The 19,751-nt window shown below is 45.7% G+C and overlaps 1 protein-coding gene across 6 annotated transcripts; it reads right to left on the bottom strand.

Moving 5' to 3' along the window:
- Positions 1 to 899: 899 nt before the first annotated feature.
- Positions 900 to 19,193, bottom strand: PITHD1 (PITH domain containing 1). 6 transcript variants are annotated; one of them, XM_061551302.1, is made up of 7 exons: positions 19,160 to 19,193; positions 11,835 to 12,037; positions 11,085 to 11,128; positions 10,512 to 10,589; positions 8,507 to 8,611; positions 4,393 to 4,501; positions 900 to 4,150 (listed from the first exon to the last, which is right to left on the bottom strand). In XM_061551302.1, exons 2-7 carry the CDS (start codon positions 12,033 to 12,035, stop codon positions 4,049 to 4,051), a joined length of 639 nt encoding a protein of 212 aa, XP_061407286.1. In that variant the 5' UTR covers positions 12,036 to 12,037; positions 19,160 to 19,193; the 3' UTR covers positions 900 to 4,048. The 6 variants fall into 6 exon arrangements, with proteins under 6 accessions (XP_061407286.1, XP_061407283.1, XP_061407285.1 ...); XM_061551299.1 differs by having other exon boundaries at positions 19,145 to 19,190; XM_061551301.1 differs by lacking the exon at positions 19,160 to 19,193 and adding an exon at positions 18,961 to 19,094.
- Between the last annotated feature and the right edge of the window lie 558 nt (positions 19,194 to 19,751).

Below are 19,751 nucleotides of genomic sequence, written 5' to 3'. Positions count from 1 at the left end.
TCGTTGTGCCAGACAATTATTGTTCGTGAAAAAAATTCCCAAAATTTTACACTTTTTAGGCAAAAAAAAATGTATTTTACATATATTCAAATAGAACGCATTCATGGCTTTGGCTGAACGTCAGAGTGTAAGAGCCCAGAGCGTAACCCCTCCACAGGCCGTGGCGGAGTAGCGCAGTTGGTAGCGCCCTCGCTTCCCATGCCAAAGGTCGCGGGATCGATCCCCGCGTCCTCCACAGGCGAATATATTTTTAAATCCTTTATATTAAGTTCGCTTGCTTGCTTAGGACCGTGCAAATCTTTCGCTCGTTTTTTAACCCACTTCCCGTGATCCAATCGAGCTGACATTTTCCACACAGACTCGTTGTGTGTGACAATTAATTTTTGTGAAAAAAAAATCCAAAATTTTACACTGTTTAGGGAAAACAAATTAAATATTTAATTACCAATTGCTTAATGGTGGCAGACAATCATCTGACCCATAGGTGGCAGTCATCTCAAGCCAGAGGACGAGAGGACTCTAGCCGCCACGCATATAAAGGATTTATAGTGAAAAACTTTGTTTTTACGGGTTTACTTGTTCAGGAGCGACCTGGCCACAAATGATTGCTCACCGAAGTGGCTTATCATGTGGAAATTTATCTCAGCCAAATATTCTAAACGCATGATTCTAAATGTGGAGGGGGGAAAAAAAAACGAAGGACCCTGAGAAAAATCCACGCGATCTCAGGGAGAGACGTGCAAACTCCAAATGTACAGGTGTCAGGGTCGGGATTGACCCCACAACCTCCTGTATACCAGGCGAGGGAGTTAAGATCTCGCCACTACGGCGAGATGTTATGTGTGCTTGTGGACCACGACCAACGCAGCCGCACCAAATAATTTGAGTAAATGTATGGGTCATTTCTGCAGAGCACATTTATTCCACGGCGTTTCTCCCTCTTACAAATCATTAATAATACACATCTGTGGAGAGAAAAGCACAGTCCGGAGGAAGTTTGCAAACACCCACGTGTAATCGTGTATAAATTCATGGCTTTGCAAGCACACAGTCACGCATGTTTACGTATAAACAGTGCAAACAAGTTTGGCAGCAGCGCTTAAGGCTTCCACGCATGTAAGGCTACGACATCCCCAATCATACCGCCGTGTGATCATGTAAACAGGAGCCTTTTGCTATAAGAGAACAAACAAACGTCACACATTGTAGAAATAAAAAAAAACTCATTGTCGAGATTACATTTTTTTCCATTGTTCACGACTTGTCTGGTGACATAAACTTTAAAGAAATTAATCCACCTTGGTCGGTTTGGTTGTTACAGCAGCAGGTTTAAAATATCTGTGCTTAAGAAAACATGAACACAGGCCCTTTGCAGTGACCTATCCAATAATCACCTTAGGCAATGATCAATACGATGCTGGATGGATGAAGGCCTTGCCAAGTTGTCCTGTGACGTAATACGAGTTAAATTGATTACTCCGTCTTCTAAGTGCCTTGAGCGGAATGCATTGGCCAATTTTGCTCAAGTCGTAACATTGTATCACATCAGTACACACCTCAAGTAACGTGACATTGCACGTGCTATTCGAATCACCACCGACTGAACAAGGCCGAAGCGTCACCCGACTCAAACGAGTAAGGGAGGGGGGCAGTGCCCATCTTCATTTACAATTCCAAGCCAATGCTGCAAATTCCACGTTACTTTGGTGGGGGACAGTTGAACCATGGGTTGACCTACTTAACTTTTCAACAAAAAAGCAGTACTCATTGTTAACCCCCAGACGAATGCAATGCTGATTTTGCACACCGCACCCCGGCGGGGATTTTAAACGCTCACAACCTTTTGCTTGAGTCAGGCACTCTAAGTCACAGTGTCACTGGCCTGGTGGCTGTTGACTCCAACCAAAACGTCAGCAGGAAACGCACACGCAGTCAGCAGACTGCAGGGGACTTTTTGCTGCATCCAAAATTCAAATAACAAGCCAGGTTTTCAAAAACTAGGTTTCCTTCCAAGCAGCCAGAGACTCACAAAGGGTCAACAACCAACTCGCTAAAACAAGTACCCTCAAGCTTATTGCCATAAGTGGCAGAGAAAAATGCAGGAACAGGTGGAATATTGGAGAAGTATTTTGTATTTTGAGCCTTTTGACGTAGCTGTGCAAGACAATGAATGCGGCACTTTTAAGCGCAGTAAACATTTTAGGACAGGAGTGCGCCACCTTCACGTCGGGCTTAAAGAATAACACAAAACATGAAATGGCTCCTTGTTCTCTGGAGAAACACCTCCGCTGTGTGCTCCGGGCTGTCCAACATGAAGTTGAGAAACGAAGACTTTAAGTCGACTTTGGAGGTGTGCCCAAAGTGATGTCAATCGTGACGCCGTATAAAAAGTACGGCGACATTAATGGGGGATAGTTTACGGTTCACTTTGAAATGTGTGATGCTTTGCAAAGCTCAAAAGCGTAAAAGCATTGCCTCCATCTGTGTCTGTCACAGGAGAAGGGTTTTTGTGTTTTTTTGCAGAGGGGTTCGCAATAATTGTCCTAAACAGGATCCAATATAAATAGCATTCTATACTAAAGTTGCATTGCCATTACAAACTTTTCCAGAAAAAAAAAACGAGCAAATTGATCAAAAGGGTTGCAATAAATTTGGCGTTAAAAATCCAGCGCTGAACAGGCGAGGCGACGATGTCACACACAGACCTCAACTACCCACTACGTCATCTCACAGAAATGTCGTCTCACACCACGCGAGTCGGTGTGAAAGTAAATACTCCTGAGGACAATCATATGTTGGAGAGCATTCCAGAAATCAACGAGCATGGTTCCTCGCTTCTCATTAACAAGACTTCCATCTCATGTTGGACAGCCTGGCGCAACCTGTTTTTTTGTGTAGGTCCAAGAGATGTGTTTTGGGCTATCCTTCCTTCAACATATTAACTCTGCTTTGCCTTGGGCAACTTGATCCAAGCCGTTTTTAGACAAACCTCAACGATAATTTGCTTTATCGCCTGAAAATCAAGATGCCATGTTCAGTAGATAAATAATATTAAAGAAAAAAATGTCAAGATGTTAAACAGCATATTTGGTCAACACTGTCACATATCTGCTAGTCTTAGCCATAATCTTTAGAGAGTGGGTTTTTTTTTGCACAAATGAGCAAAAACGTATTGGTAGTACTTTGTGAAAAAGACGTCGGTCTTAGTTAAAACTATTGAAGGAAAGATTACCAAAAATGTAGAAATTTACTCAAATCTGAATATGAATGAATGGATGAAAAATAACTTGACGGTAGATTGTCAATCACCTGTGCTTCAGTCAACCACGCATGATAAACCACACACACGCACACACATCCCACCACACAAGCGTTGTTGCAGTCAATCGTACGTAAATGCATTCCACCATTCAGGCTGTCAACCGTACATGCATACAACCGCGCGTGCACTGAAACGCATATGACCAACCCCGCGCACAACCCGATCACAAACTGCGCAAACCCAGTAGTACATTTATTTTTCACCGTATCAAACCATTCATACATATCCATCACGGGCAACCCCTCTCTCACTTCCTGCCCCGCTTTCATCCTCTATGGCCAATCTTATATCCGTGAAGAAAATCGCTAAAAAATGCCCATCTGTGCAAGTTCCCGGAAGTAGTGCGGTTAATGGGGAAGGGGATCTACCGCAAAATATATATATTTTTTTACTAGAACTTGATTAATAACTTAAACCTTAAATCAACACTTCCAGCAAGGCTGCTATAACACAATACACACTCGACGTGTAACTGGCAGAACTCTGTCTGAGATGGTCACAATCCGCACGAACCGCGCCAATCCAAAACAAACACAGCGCATGGCATTACCGGCAATGACCGTCTGAAGCGGAGCCACATCGTTTCCCAGCGACGACGGTGACACCGCGGCAGGAATGTCATCACTGGGAACGTGAATCATAACAAATTAAGGGGGGGGGGGGGTCGCGTAGTTTACTGCCGCTCAGAGGATGTCCGTAGCAAATGCGTAGCGGGCCCACAGGCCTTCAGGAAATGTAGTGGGTCTGAGGGGAGAAGAGGTCGACCTTGTGGTCGGCTGGGTTGGCCGAGGCCTCGTATGTGCACAGGGTCACCTTGTGCTGGTGAGCCTGATGGGAACAAAAACGTGTCAGATTAGAAGCCAACAATCCAGATACGTTGAACCTCTTTTGCATCATACGCAGCCAACCGTGCAAATCGGAGGTACGTACGTGCGTACACCATCATGCTATATTAATTACGTACATCGAGCTGGTTGTGACAATTGTTGAGAGGCCAGCTCGATGAAGTGAGCGGCGTACCCGACAAATTGTTCCTCAACAACATTGCGAGCGAAGTAGCGAACACAAACCTGCATCCACTCTCCCCGCAACCCGATGTAGTAGATCCGCGTGGCTTCCGCACCGAAGTTGCGGGAGATGTGTATGGAGAGGTGGTAGACGCTGGAGAAGCGCGCGATCCTGACACGCAGCAGCGGGGGGGGGGGGGGGGGGGGGGGGTGTGATTTGGCGGCGGGGAGAGCAGGAGTGAAGGGAAACATCAGGCGAAACGCTTCTGCACATCAGCAGCAGTACTCACTCATTGTTGTCCTTCCCCCGCACATCTGATTAGCGCAGTTGGCTAAGTAAGGTAGAAAAGAAGCTCAACATTCACTCATAACTGTATTAACATTACTGGTTTATTGCCTACTAGCGGGAAGTACCTGGCGTTGCCCGGGCGAAAGAGACACACACATCGACTGACGCACACACAGACTCGCACACTCATCGACCTACACACAAATACACATCAACTCACACTGACTCGCGCACACACACATGACTACACAAACACACATATCGACTAACACACACAAAGTTCCTCTGTATAGCATGTAACAGACTGTAGGCGCAAGTGCTGTTAGCGATCACTTATGAAGGCCGGAACGGTACACGAGGGGGTGGGTGGCCAGCACCACGCCCGACCGCCTTTGTCTCCCCAGTGGCGATGTTTACACACCGCACCAGGCACTAATTTAAGGCCGAGTCGACCTAGGAGAGGCCCAGGATCGGTTCAGATAATCGTCACCAGTGTTGGCTGTGAGCGGGAATCGAACTCGGGTCGCCATGTTCATAGCGCAACGAGCTAAACACTACACTACCGCTACCCACGATGCTAACAGTACACGCATGGAATAATGCAACCAAAAAACATGTATTCTTGAATTAAACCACAGTCATTCAATATATTGTGGGCTGATGGATAAATCGTTAACATGCCTAGCACTGACATACAGGCTCACCTGTCAGATACGACCATACACCAATTACATGTGCTATATGGTAGAAATATATCATTCACAAATAGGCTGCTGTAACACCACAAGCCGTTACCATGTCTCAATATCAATAAACTTGATGCCTGTCAAACTAATGTTAAAACCAATGTGGACAATACACACATGACAAAACAATATGGCGAGTCATCTATTTACGCTGGTGATGCGTCCCCGGAAAACGCAACGGTAGGTGAAACAACGCAAATTAAGAGCTTCTATACCCTTTACTTAATTATATAAAGTTAGGATACTTTCCTGGGGGCGATTTTTTTTGGGGTAAAAACTCGCATGAGAAATATTACGTAAAAAACTACAAAGATAACAAAATGTGTAATGTAGCAAGTTTAAATAAATATTTATATAAATTGCCTCCGAGTACTCACCAAAGATAATAGTGGAGATTGCATCTATAGTAGAACACCTCTTAACGACGGGCCTCAATAGAGCCCAATGTGTAGTGTATAGTAGCATATAATAGTGGAGTGTGTAGTAGTGGAGTGTATAGTGTAGTTTAGTGCCTCCATAGAGCCCAATGTTTTCACTTCCCGACAATTTCCCTGTTAACGACGGGCTGTTGTAGGTACAGTAAACATTAATTAATGCATTAAGCATTATTATGCGTTTATAATATTTTTAGTATCTTTCTGTATTAACATCCATTGTTTAAATATTATAAAGTACTTTTTTGGGTGTATTTCCTATAATTGCGTACCGAGCAAATCACTTAACAACAAGGTGTCATGGAACCAATTACCGCCGTTAAGAGGGGTTCTACGGTGTAGAGGGTAGTAGTGAATCCTGTATGGCGATGTAAACAGAGGCTTTTGTATACTGCCCAGACTACAGGCGGTTTTCGGTTTATCATGGTCCGATTCACGATGCTCCACATTTACGACGTTTACATAACAGCACCATGGATCGATTCACTTTGCAAACACTTAGTTTACGACGCATCTTCCGACAACTCTGAACGCATTTGGACAGAGTATAAGTCTGGTGAGACTTGGCGTGGAGCTTTTATTATTCTCAAGTGTTTCTTGTGGATTTGTACTCACTAAACCCTGATCAATACGCCTGATGCTTATACTGTTCCTACTGTTTATGGGAAAAGAGGGTCCGATTTACGATGATCCGATTTATGACGAGTTTCCAGGAACCCATTGTGTCATAAAAGCGGGGACCACCTGGTATTGCTTTTATTTCTTTTAATTTTCTTCAAAACAACGTTTTAGTGAATCAATGCCTTTTCAAATCGAATTACGTTCCCCAATTAATTGGCAATGCGATTGAGAGACGATGTAAACAGGTGCAACATCGGGGACTTACTGCGTTACATTTCAGGTTAAGACAGTGTCTAACTGTAACCGCGTCGAGAAACCGAATGAAAACAGTGGGACAGGTTTAGGATTGGGAGAACGGAGGTATCATTTTTTTTTGCTAAAGAAAAAAAAACATACTTGATCACTCATAGGCAGAGAAAAGTTTTTGCTCTAAACTTAAACAGGAAGTCTGAGGCTGGTGCGAGAGAATTTCAAACTACAGGGACAACAAAGGAAAGAGCGACACCCACAACGCCTCGGTTAACTGGGGCCTTCGACGAAGCCACCACGATTGCTGGAGCAGAGCGCTCAGGGAACAAGAAGTGGGAAAAGGCAGGCGGGGTGGGGGGGTGAATCCATGCTGAATCGTGAAGATGATGAGGGTAATGTCGGACTGTAGTTCATCTGGGACTGCATTGGGAGCCGGTGGATGAATCGAGGTATTGGGGTGATGTGCTCTGTTATGGGCACGGGTTGGTTACAACTGTATGCAGCAGAAAAGTGGCCTAATTCACATGTTATACTGGTAGGAATCTCCTGGTTATACCAGCCCACAGGGGATTATTGTGTCCGTCCGTCGTGCAGGGAGGGGCTGGGTGGGGAGGGGAGGTTGGGGAGGGGCTGGGTGGGGCTGGGTGGGGAGGGTCTGGGTGTCGAGGGTGGGGAGGGGCTGGGTGGGGGGGTGGGAGGGGTGGGGCTGGGTGGGGAGGGGCTGCTCACCCCGTGGTGCCCTTATAAAACTCAACGTTTAACCTACTCACGCCGGCTTGTGCCCACCCTCAGTGTCGGGAATATTTGTGGAATACACCACGCGGCCATTGACCCTGGCCATTGACCGAGCAACCCAACGTTCCTACCAGCTCCCTCCGCAGGAATGTGTTCTGAAGAGCCAGTGCTGCAAATTCAGTAGAAAGCTGAAATCCTAAACTCGACTGCGTATTTCTCGGACCTCTTAACAGTTTGGATACATGATGATTGGTTATTAGCGCCCCCTGCTGACCAAACTATAAAAGGCACATGTAACGCAGCTTCTCAGAAGGTTCCAGTTTTGACGTTGGAATTTCTGACGTTCTTTTATTAAACTCTGGCAGAAACCGTTTCCCCGCCAACAATTTAATTCGGCCGTATTTGCGATTCCCTATGACCAAACCACCTGGATTGCGCCAAAACTCGTCGCATCTCCTACGTTAAGCAGAATGGAGCCTGCATAGAGACGAATAGGGTGACCCCCATACATAACAGTGTGCGATTAATAGGGCTACGTTGCGGGCGGTACTGCAACATTCATTGTAGTTTTGCACTGTTCCCACGTCTATGCTCCCCGACTAATGGTGAAAAAACTCTCACGACCCACACCGAGTGGGGAGACCCTTATCCAGCAGTGGATGTACAAGACAGCTGTACATTTGTACACAATCATGAATGGCAGCATGGGCTTTGCGTGCGCAAGCACAAAACACGATGCCGATTTTACCGCAGGACATGTCCCAGAAGTAGCGCGTTTACCACACTCCGATTAGCACGGTTGGCTACGTACGGTGCGAAAGAAGTTCAACATGCATACCTGCATGTTGCAGAGGTTACTGCAACGGTAAGAACAATATTACATGCTGTCTGCTTCACTGTGGATATCACTGTGGATAAGAGTAGGCCATCGTGTGCCAGCGTCAGGGCCCATATAATGCCCAATTCGAAAATCGGAATCGTACAAAGCAAACATCTCCCCCTACTGGTTCTCACCCGGTTAAACAAAATAAACCTCATTTTTTTAGCTTGTCAACGGCGGACCGCACTCTGGCGGAGCTCGTGAAAGGTGCACAGCCCCTTACTTGGTGGGGTACTCCAGCAGCCCCGTGTCGTCATGCTGGAGGCCGAACACCTGGTCGGGTTCCCGTGTCGTATCATCAAACGACATGTGTGGCAGGTTCTTGAAACTGTGGGGTACGCGCGCCGCGCACACACACACACACACTGCCAGGTCACAAGCGAGGCCCCCTCATCTGTGCGGCATCTGTGACATGTGTTGTGCTTAACAAACTCCCAAAAGTCATCTTCAGTAATCTTTCCATCTGATCGTAAAACTAAATAATTTGTATTTACCAGGCAAGGCCCGCTGAGATATATAACTCTTTCAGAAACGACCTGGCCACATATGATAGCTCAACACAATGGCTTATCGTGGAATTGTATAGCAGCCAAATACTCTAAAAGCATGTTTCTACATGTGGAGGAAAAATTGGAGGACCCAGATAAAAATCAACACAATCACAGGGAGAATATGCAAACTCCAAATACACAGGCTTTAGGGTCAGCATCGAACCCACGACCGCCTGTATACCAGGCGAGGTAGTTAACATCTCGCTACAACGGCACCCCTGAATGTGTTACCCCCACAATTTGATCCCGAATGTTAAACCGGTGTCGTGTCATGAGACAAAGTATCTGTTCACATCTCTCGCACAGCAGTGTTCGATGACAGCCCATGGGAGAGGATACCGCAAAGCTACCTTTGAGATCCCTTCAAGTTACGCACGGTCCAGTAGGGGGCAGCACTTTCCCAACCACTCCGCTACCACGAGTATGAAGAGTCACCGTGTCCATAGTACGGGGCTACCCACAGACTACAAAATTATCGTGGCTCCCTCACGTCACCTATCCTTGGAATGCCCTGAAGAGACGAGAGGCAAAAAAACACATTTCTGCATTATGAGAATAGGTTTCCCCCTTTTTTCTGGCAACAAAACAGGTGTTAAGATGTTAAAACACCAAACTGAAGCCTTTTACAAGGAATCATGTCTGCATTAACCACAATGCTTATGGTCAGCAAACAAAAAACACTCTGATAAGAAATGCATTGTCTTTGAAACCGATTGGTCCACACCAGAGACAGCTTTCTTTCCAGCCTAGTCTCAAAGGGTGTTAGGCCAAAGGACGCCAAAAGGCGCCTAGTCTCAAATGGTGTTAGACCAGAGGACGCCAAAAGGCTTGACCAAAAGACCCAAAGAATATCTTAACAACTGTTTTGTTGCCAGAAAAAAGGGGAAAACCTATTCTCATATTTTGGTACTGGCAAAGGAGGTCCCATTAGATATTTCTGCATTACCCGCAGAAACTGCCGATGTGGATAGGTGGCCACAATGAACTTGCAATCCAGAGATCGCCATTTCGACCTCCCGGCGTAGCAGTTGAAAAAATTATCAAGTTTATCAAGTTTCTAATAACCCTCCCCCTGCCTCTGTCCACCCAGCCGTATAAATGGGTAACACGAATCACAATTAAGTCGCTCGAAAGGTTGCATTTGATGGGGTAAAGTGTGGATGCTGCCACCTATTCTATAAAGTATGGCCAGCGTCAAACAGGTAAAATAATAATACAGGAACTCCTCCACTTACGAACGAGTTGGGTTCCAGGTCTGTTCGCAAATCGATTTGTTCATCCTGTCGATTCCAGACATGTTGTATGGCATCTACTCATACAAGGGAAATTACTTTAAAAGTTGTATAATCTCCTGTAGATGCAACTGGTTCGTCATGTTCTGCAGATGTAGATGCCACCACCACCATCATCTATTGTGCGGCGTTTTGAACTTATGGCTCTCGGTCCCAACAGGCAAATGGACATAGGGACAGTTTTGCTCGTATCTCTGAAAGTTAATAAGTTAAACCTTCGTAAGTAGTGGAGTCCCTGTATATGGGTTCTCTAGAGCCCCCTATAGCGGGAGGCCCCTTCCGCCAGCAGTGGTATGAGCAAGCAATTGCAGGGCTGCACCTTTACCTGCCTTTATACCCAGGCACTGCAGCTAAGGAAACGCGATGCGCATGCCAAGTGCCTTACAGTCTCATCTCCGCAGGGTGAGACTCATCTTCTCCCCCGATCAGCACAATTCCCTTCAGCTTCACATTCCCGGTGAACCTGGGCGGCAGCAGCAGCAGCAGCAACAGATGGGCGGAGTGCGGTATGGTAAAGTCGGTGGAGTGTACAACACTGATGGTAAATCAACACAAGACAAGGGGGGGGAGGGGGTCTAAGGGAGACGGGTGAAGGAATTGGATGGCTGGCTCGGGGCGGGCTAAAACCATGTCAGCAATTAATGGAGCGATTGGATAAATTATTACGTTTCAGGGTCGTAATTTGTATTCAGGTTTTACCATCCGATTTTTATAGTTTGCAAGTGTTGCGTCTCCTTTGTACAGGATAGTGGTGTTCACCACATTAGCCCAAGCAGAACAGGAGCGTTATTTGCATATACTTGGCATGAACGTAAGTATTTTCCAGCTTGAAATGTCTTCATCTCATGGCTCAGTGCAGAGAGCAAAGTTAGAATGTCATTTAGAGGGGTGGGGGTGGGGGGCTGGATAACAAACCAAAATGGAGGTGAATGTAATCGAAACAGACCTCCTTACTTACGGGATGTTGAATAGCAGCTCCTCATCCGCATCACTTTCAACAAACTAAAGTGAAATAAAAATGACGTGTTGTTATTACTTGATAACTGCAGTGATTACCATTGCGTCACAATTTCCTTTTGGTAGTATGACAAACAGTATTGTATGGCGAACAAAACACAAAATATCTATAACTGAAAATAATGTACTCTTTCCTTTGACCAAATCACACATATTGTGGCCCTTCTCATCAAATCTCAGAATCCAACCCAACCAGGGTTGAGAGCCTGGAGAGTGCTTGTATGGGTGACCACCGTGCATAGTAAGTTGTTACGGGCGCCGCATGGTCATGTTGTGGCAAGCAGAGGGCAGTGAAGTTTGTACTCCCATGCAGTCTTAGCACCCTCACCGACCCACATGGATGAGCGTGAGGTATCGTAACATAACTGCCACAACCTACACAGTGTGGGGAGGCCCTCATCCAGCAGTGGATTGACAAAACATATCTACTTTCAAATATACATTATTTTCCTAATCATACACAGCATAAGCTCGGCTAGGATGTAATACAGCTTTTGCCTTCACACACAGCATGGGCCAGGCTGCGTTGCAATGCAGTTCTCACGATCACCTCCGATTAGCGTGGTTGTATACGAAAGAAGTTCAACACACACATTCTTCATACGAAACATGAGCCAGGCGACTACGGTTACAATGCAGCTTTCACAGTCGTACAAACAAAAGCGCCGAGTTGTGTCCGAGCATCGCCTACTCTGCTCCGGTCGTTGCGCTCATCCCAGGGCCGGAAGACCTGCTTCCCCGAGCCGTCAATCTGCTCGTTGAGGCATTCGAGCCGGTCACGGTCGATCTTCAGGAAGAGTCCGTACTGCACGCCTCTCTCCGCGTCCTCCTCGTGGCTCTCCGCCTCGCAGTGCCCACCACCGTGGCCGTGTCCGTGTCCATGTCCAGCCATCACTGCGCAAACGCAACGGACGCGACATCTTCAATAACGAGTCATTTACAATGTCAGTTTAACACGTAGGAGGCACTCACGACCAATGTTATCTGTAACATTTTGGGTAAGAGCACGTAAATATGAACGTGTAGTTAATGCAAATTGGAGGTAAGGGGTGGGACAACAAACTAAACATAAAAGCATTTCACTGTATGTTGGTTAACTGTGAATAACCCACCCAATAATAGGTACTGCATATTCTCAGATTAGCATGATCCCTTGCAATGTAAATGACATTAACCCTCCTTTGATCGTTGCTCCTGACAGGCTCACTGCGACGACATCACCTTAACTCTGTTTAAGACCGAAACAGAACTCCTTCACAATTCTGGCTACACGCCCGATGAAGCTGTTTGCAATCACCAGCGAAACACTCCGTAAACGATGTGGGTGTACTCTCCAACACACAGGTGTGCTGAAGTAGTAACTAATTGGGAAGTTGATAATTGGTTTTTTACCCTTTTATCTGGCAACAAATACTCTGATGGTGCGGTGCATTGTCTTTGAGTTGTGTGCCTTTTGGTGTCATCTGGTCCAACACCATGTGAGACTAGGCTCTAAGGAAAGCCGTCTCGGGTGTGGACCAATCAATATCAAGGACAGTGCATACATTATCAGAGTTGTTTTTTGTTTGCATTCCAACTGCAGGTATTGTGGTCAATGCAAACATGACTCCTTGTAAAAAAGGTGTCAGTTTTGTTGCCAGATAAAGGGGTAAAAAACCAATTATCATATTTTGCTACTGGCAAAGGAGGTTCCAATGGTGTAATTGGGTAGTTTTGTTAGCGTGACAAACATTACCAATTGGCTAGTGCTGGCGGGTTTAACGAGATGTTTATATTTACGCGATCCAACCCAAAAAACACACTTATGATGTATAATGTATAACGCTTTGCCAAAACACTTCTGGATGAAGACCTCCCCACTCTGTGCTGATCACGGGGGTTGTTTGACCATTACTCTCGCGGTAGTAGAATGGTCAGGGGGCACTGCCGAGTTCGGTTTCCGCTCACCACCAATATCTGGCGAATATTTAAACCGGTCGTGGGTCTCCCTTAGGTCGACTCAACCTTCAACGAGAACCTGGTGTGGGCATGTAAACATCGCCACGGCGCGGTGGCGTTTGGCCACCCCGCCGCTTTGCGCGCGTGGTGTGCGCCTGCCCTTTATTAGGAGCTCACCGACAGCACTTGCCCCAAAAGTCTGTTTTAAATTCCATACGGGGAATCTTTGTCTTGTCTTTGTGTTGACGACCATATGTCTGTCGTCACGCTGGTCAGTGTAGGTTCGTGGTGGGGCGGGCGGGGCGCAGGACCATTTCAGATGTCACTCCACTGAAATTCGCAGTGGTCGGGAATCGAACTCGGGTGGATAGCGCAGGGCGTGAAGCACGCAGCGCCACCGCTCCACCAGCAACCCCCCGTAGCCACACAGCGCGAATACAACACTGAGCACTAAGGGGCCGTCCATAAATGACGTCACGCGATTTTGCACGATTTTTGACCCCCCCCCCCCCTTCGTCACACGGCGTCACAAAAAGTCAGACCCCCCCCCCCACAAATATGACGTCACAAAGCTCTGCCCCCACCCCCCAAAAAATTAAAACATGCTTCAAATCGCTTTAAACTATTGCCATTGTGGTGCGTATTTAATGTGGCGCTGCACTCTGATGTTGTAGGATAAAACATTTATAAAAAGTATATTTAATTAAGTAGAACGTGTTGTCTATTTATTTATTTTGCGCATTTTGATGTGACGTCACATTTCTCAAACCCCCCCCCCTCGTCACACATCGTCACAAATGTCTGACCCCCTCCCCCCCATAGGTGGGTGACGTCATTTATGGACGGCCCCTAAAGCACTGTTAATCAAGTGAATCATACAAAACTGATGAGTGTTACACTTATTATTCACATTGCAAACTATGATTAATCCACTGCTGCACAAAGGCCTCCCTCTCTCCAAACCAATAACACAGGAATGCGATAGTAATACAGTACAGTACGGTAATACAATCACGATTATTGCTTCGATACGAGTTACGGGCAATGTTACTGCACTAACGTAGTCACTGGCAATGTTACTGCACTAACGTGGTTAGTGGCAATGTTACTGCACTAACGTAGTCACTGGCAATGTTACTGCACTAACGTGGTTAGTGGCAATGTTACTACACTAACGTGGTTAGTGGCAATGTTACTACACTAACGTGGTTAGTGGCAATGTTACTGCACTAACGTAGTTACTGGCAATGTTACTACACTAACGTGGTTAGTGGCAATGTTACTGCACTAACGTAGTCACTGGCAATGTTACTGCACTAACGTAGTCACTGGCAATGTTACTGCACTAACGTAGTCACTGGCAATGTTACTGCACTAACGTAGTTACTGGCAATGTTACTACTCTAACGTAGTCACTGGCAATGTTACTGCACTAACGTGGTCACTGGCAATGTTACTGCACTAACGTGGTCACTGGCAATGTTACTGCACTAACGTAGTCACTGGCAATGTTACTGCACTAACGTAGTCACTGGCAATGTTACTGCACTCACGTGGTTAGTGGCAATGTTACAACACTAACGTAGTCACTGGCAATGTTACTGCACTAACATAGTCACTGGCAATGTTACTACACTAACGTAGTCACTGGCAATGTTACTGCACTAACGTAGTCACTGGCAATGTTACTACACTAACATAGTCACTGGCAATGTTACTACACTAACGTAGTGACTGGCATTGTTACTGCACTAACGTAGTCACTGGCAATGTTACTGCACTAACGTAGTCACTGGTAATGTTACTGCACTAACGTAGTCACTGGCAATGTTACTACACTAACGTAGTCACTGGCAATGTTACTACACTAACGTAGTCACTGGCAATGTTACTACACTAACATAGTCACTGGCAATGTTACTACACTAACGTAGTCACTGGCAATGTTACTACACTAACGTGGTTAGTGGCAATGTTACTACACTAACGTAGTCACTGGCAATGTTACTGCAGTAACGTAGTCACTGGTAATGTTACTGCACTAACGTAGTCACTGGCAATGTTACTACACTAACGTAGTCACTGGCAATGTTACTGCACTAACGTAGTCACTGGCAATGTTACTACACTAACGTAGTCACTGGCAATGTTACTGCACTAACAGTCACTGGCAAAGTTACTGCACTAACATAGTCACTGGCAATGTCACTGCACTAACGTAGTCACTGGCAATGTTACTGCACTAACGTAGTTACTGGCAATGTTACTGCACTAACGTAGTCACTGGCAATGTTACTACACTAACGTAGTCACTGGCAATGTTACTGCACTAACGTAGTCACTGGCAATGTTACTGCACTAACGTAGTTACTGGCAATGTTACTGCACTAACGTAGTCACTGGCAATGTTACTACACTAACGGAGTCACTGGCAATGTTACTACACTAACGTAGTCACTGGCAATGTTACTGCACTAACGTAGTCACTGGCAATGTTACTACACTAACATAGTCACTGGCAATGTTACTACACTAACGTAGTCACTGGCAATGTTACTACACTAACGTGGTTAGTGGCAATGTTACTACACTAACATAGTCACTGGCAATGTTACTACACTAACATAGTCACTGGCAATGTTACTACACTAACGTGGTTAGTGGCAATGTTACTATACTAACGTAGTCACTGGCAATGTTACTGCACTAACGTAGTCACTGGTAATGTTACTGCACTAACGTAGTCACTGGTAATGTTACTGCACTAACGTAGTCACTGGCAATGTTACTACACTAACGTAGTCACTGGCAATGTTACTGCACTAACGTAGTCACTGGAAATGTTACTACACTAACGTAGTCACTGGCAATGTTACCGCACTAACAGTCACTGGCAATGTTACCGCACTAACAGTCACTGGCAATGTTACTGCACTAACGTAGTCACTGGCAATGTTACTACACTAACGTAGTCACTGGCAATGTTACTGCACTAACGCAGTCACTGGCAATGTTACTGCACTAACGTAGTCACTGGCAATGTTACTACACTAACGTAGTCACTGGTAATGTTACTGCACTAACGTAGTCACTGGCAATGTTACTGCACTAATGTAGTCACTGGCAATGTTACTGCACTAACGTAGTCACTGGCAATGTTACTACACTAACGTAGTCACTGGCAATGTTACTGCACTAACGTAGTTACTGGCAATGTTACTGCACTAACGTAGTTACTGGCAATGTTACTGCACTAACGTAGTCACTGGCAATGTTACTGCACTAACGTAGTCACTGGCAATGTTACTACACTAACGTGGTTAGTGGCAATGTTACTACACTAACGTAGTCACTGGCAATGTTACTACACTAACAGTCACTGGCAATGTTACTACACTAACGTAGTCACTGGCAATGTTACCGCACTAACAGTCACTGGCAATGTTACCGCACTAACAGTCACTGGCAATGTTACTGCACTAACGTAGTCACTGGCAATGTTACTACACTAACGTAGTCACTGGCAATGTTACTGCACTAACGCAGTCACTGGCAATGTTACTGCACTAACGTAGTCACTGGCAATGTTACTACACTAACGTAGTCACTGGTAATGTTACTGCACTAACGTAGTCACTGGCAATGTTACTGCACTAACGTAGTCACTGGCAATGTTACTGCACTAACGTAGTCACTGGCAATGTTACTACACTAACGTAGTCACTGACAATGTTACTGCACTAACGTAGTTACTGGCAATGTTACTGCACTAACGTAGTTACTGGCAATGTTACTGCACTAACGTAGTCACTGGCAATGTTACTACACTAACGTGGTTAGTGGCAATGTTACTACACTAACGTAGTCACTGGCAATGTTACTACACTAACAGTCACTGGCAATGTTACTACACTAACGTAGTCACTGGCAATGTTACTGCACTAACGTATTCACTGGCAATGTTACTGCACTAACGTAGTCACTGGCAATGTTACTGCACTAACGTAGTCACTGGCAATGTTACTACACTAACGTAGTCACTGGCAATGTTACTGCACTAACGTAGTCACTGGCAATGTTACTACACTAACGTAGTCACTGGCAATGTTACTACACTAACGTAGTCACTGGCAATGTTACTGCACTAACGTAGTCACTGGCAATGTTACTGCACTAACGTAGTCACTGGCAATGTTACTGCACTAACGTAGTCACTGGCAATGTTACTGCACTAACGTAGTCACTGGCAATGTTACTACACTAACGTAGTCACTGGCAATGTTACTGCACTAACGTAGTCACTGGCAATGTTACTGCACTAACGTAGTCACTGGCAATGTTACTACACTAACATAGTCACTGGCAATGTTACTACACTAACGCAGTCACTGGCAATGTTACTGCACTAACGTAGTCACTGGCAATGTTACTGCACTAACGTAGTCACTGGCAATGTTACTACACTAACGTAGTCACTGGCAATGTTACTACACTAACGTGGTTAGTGGCAATGTTACTACACTAACGTAGCTACTGGCAATGTTACTGCACTAACGTAGTCACTGGCAATGTTACTACAATAACGTGGTTAGTGGCAATGTTACTACACTAACGTAGTCACTGGCAATGTTACTACACTAACGTGGTTAGTGGCAATATTACTACACTAACGTAGTCACTGGCAATGTTACTACACTAACGTGGTTAGTGGCAATGTTACTACACTAACGTAGGGCAATGTTACTGCACTAACGTAGTCACTGGCAATGTTACTGCACTAACGTAGTCACTGGCAATGTTACTACACTAACGTAGTCACTGGCAATGTTACTGCACTAACGTAGTCACTGGCAATGTTACTGCACTAACGTAGTCACTGGCAATGTTACTGCACTAACGTAGTCACTGGCAATGTTACTGCACTAACGTAGTCACTGGCAATGTTACTACACTAACGTAGTCACTGGCAATGTTACTGCACTAACGTGGTTAGTGGCAATGTTACTACACTAACGTAGTCACTGGCAATGTTACTACACTAACGTAGTCACTGGCAATGGTACTACACTAACGTGGTTAGTGGCAATGTTACTACACTAACGTAGGGCAATGTTACTGCACTAACGTAGTCACTGGCAATGTTACTACACTAACGTAGCTACTGGCAATGTTACTGCACTAACGTGGTTAGTGGCAATGTTACTACACTAACGTAGGGCAATGTTACTACACTAACGTAGTCACTGGCAATGTTACTACACTAATGTAGTCACTGGCAATGTTACTGCACTAACGTGGTTAGTGTCAATGTTACTACATCCGCCGTGCATCCGTTGTTTAAAGCGGGTCTACATTATGACTACTACTACTATTACCGTGTTTAATAACGAAGGTTAACAACAACCACAACAACAACCACAATAACAACAACCACAACAATATCAACAACCACAACAACCACCACCACAACAATATCAACAACCACCACAACAACCACCACAATAACAACCACCACAACAACCACCACCACAACAATATCAACAACCACAACAATATCAACCACAACCACCACAACAATATCAACAATAATATCAACCACAATAACAACCACAACATCAACAACCACAACAATATCAACAACCACCACCACCACGACAACAACCACCGCGTGTTCAAGTCGCTGCGAGTGGTCGCCGTCACCTGAGCCGAGCGACTGAGGTTGGGGGTCAGAGACCGCGGCGAACGACTCCAACAAAGACAAAGACGCCCCGTACAGAGTTAACAGCCTGTAGGGGCAAGTGCTGTTATCTTGCAGCACCAATGAAGGCAGCAACCACGCCCGGCCGCCTTTGTCTTCCCCAGTGGCGACGTTTACACACCTCACCCGGTACTCGTTTGAGGCAGAGGCGATCTAGGGGAGGCTTCAGGACCGGGTCAGATAAATCGTCACCAGCGTTGAGCGGGAATCGAACCGGGGTAGCCGGGTTAAGTAGCGCTAACCACTTCAACAACAATCACCACAACAACAACAACCACCACCACTACAACCACCACAACCACCACCTGCAGCGCGCGCACCCTCTCAGCTCGGTGACTCCCTCCCCCCTGAGCCCGGCCAAAGAGATCGCGGCGAATTTATAACCGCACACGACCCCCTCCCCCCACCCCCCGGGGGGTGACGTCACACGCGGGTGCCTGTCATTAGAGAGGAGCGGTGGCGCAGCGGTTTGGTTGAAGGGGAAAGTGTGTATAGTGTAGTGTATAGTGTAGTGTATAGTGTAGTGTATAGTGTAGTGTATAGTGTAGTGTATAGGGTAGTGTATAGTGTAGTGTATAGTGTAGTGTATAGGGTAGTGTATAGGGTAATGTATGATGTAGTGTATATGGTAGTGTATAGGGTAGTGTATAGTGTAGTGTATAGTGTAGTGTATAGTGTAGTTTATATGGTAGTGTATAGGGTAGTGTATAGTGTAGTGTATAGTGTAGTGTATAGGGTCGTGTATAGTGTAGTGTATAGCGTAGTTTATAGTGTAGTGTATAGGGTAGTGGATAGTGTCGTGTATTAACCTGGTCAAGGCCAATGATACCATCAGTAGGCCTGGGCTCTGGGTTGTTCTTCGTGCTTTCACGATCATGAAGGACCTTCATGATGGTGAGCGGGCCCCGGGTA

The sequence above is a fragment of the Lethenteron reissneri genome, chromosome 14 (assembly GCF_015708825.2).
Source record: "Lethenteron reissneri isolate LAM-NWPU_2019-01 chromosome 14, ASM1570882v1, whole genome shotgun sequence".
Taxonomy (NCBI): domain Eukaryota; kingdom Metazoa; phylum Chordata; class Hyperoartia; order Petromyzontiformes; family Petromyzontidae; genus Lethenteron; species Lethenteron reissneri.
This window is presented reverse-complemented; position numbering and strand designations above follow the sequence as displayed.

Coding starts and splice junctions, on each gene's coding strand:
- PITHD1 (XM_061551298.1), bottom strand. CDS start 13,334: ATGGTCGTCAACACAAAGACAAGACAAAGATTCCCCGTATGGAATTTA. Junction 12,038..13,258: donor TTTTGGGGCAAGTGCTGTCG/GTGAGCTCCTAA, acceptor GCGTTTGCGCAG/TGATGGCTGGACATGGACAC. Junction 8,612..10,511: donor CACCCTGCGGAGATGAGACT/GTAAGGCACTTG, acceptor CGTACCCCACAG/TTTCAAGAACCTGCCACACA.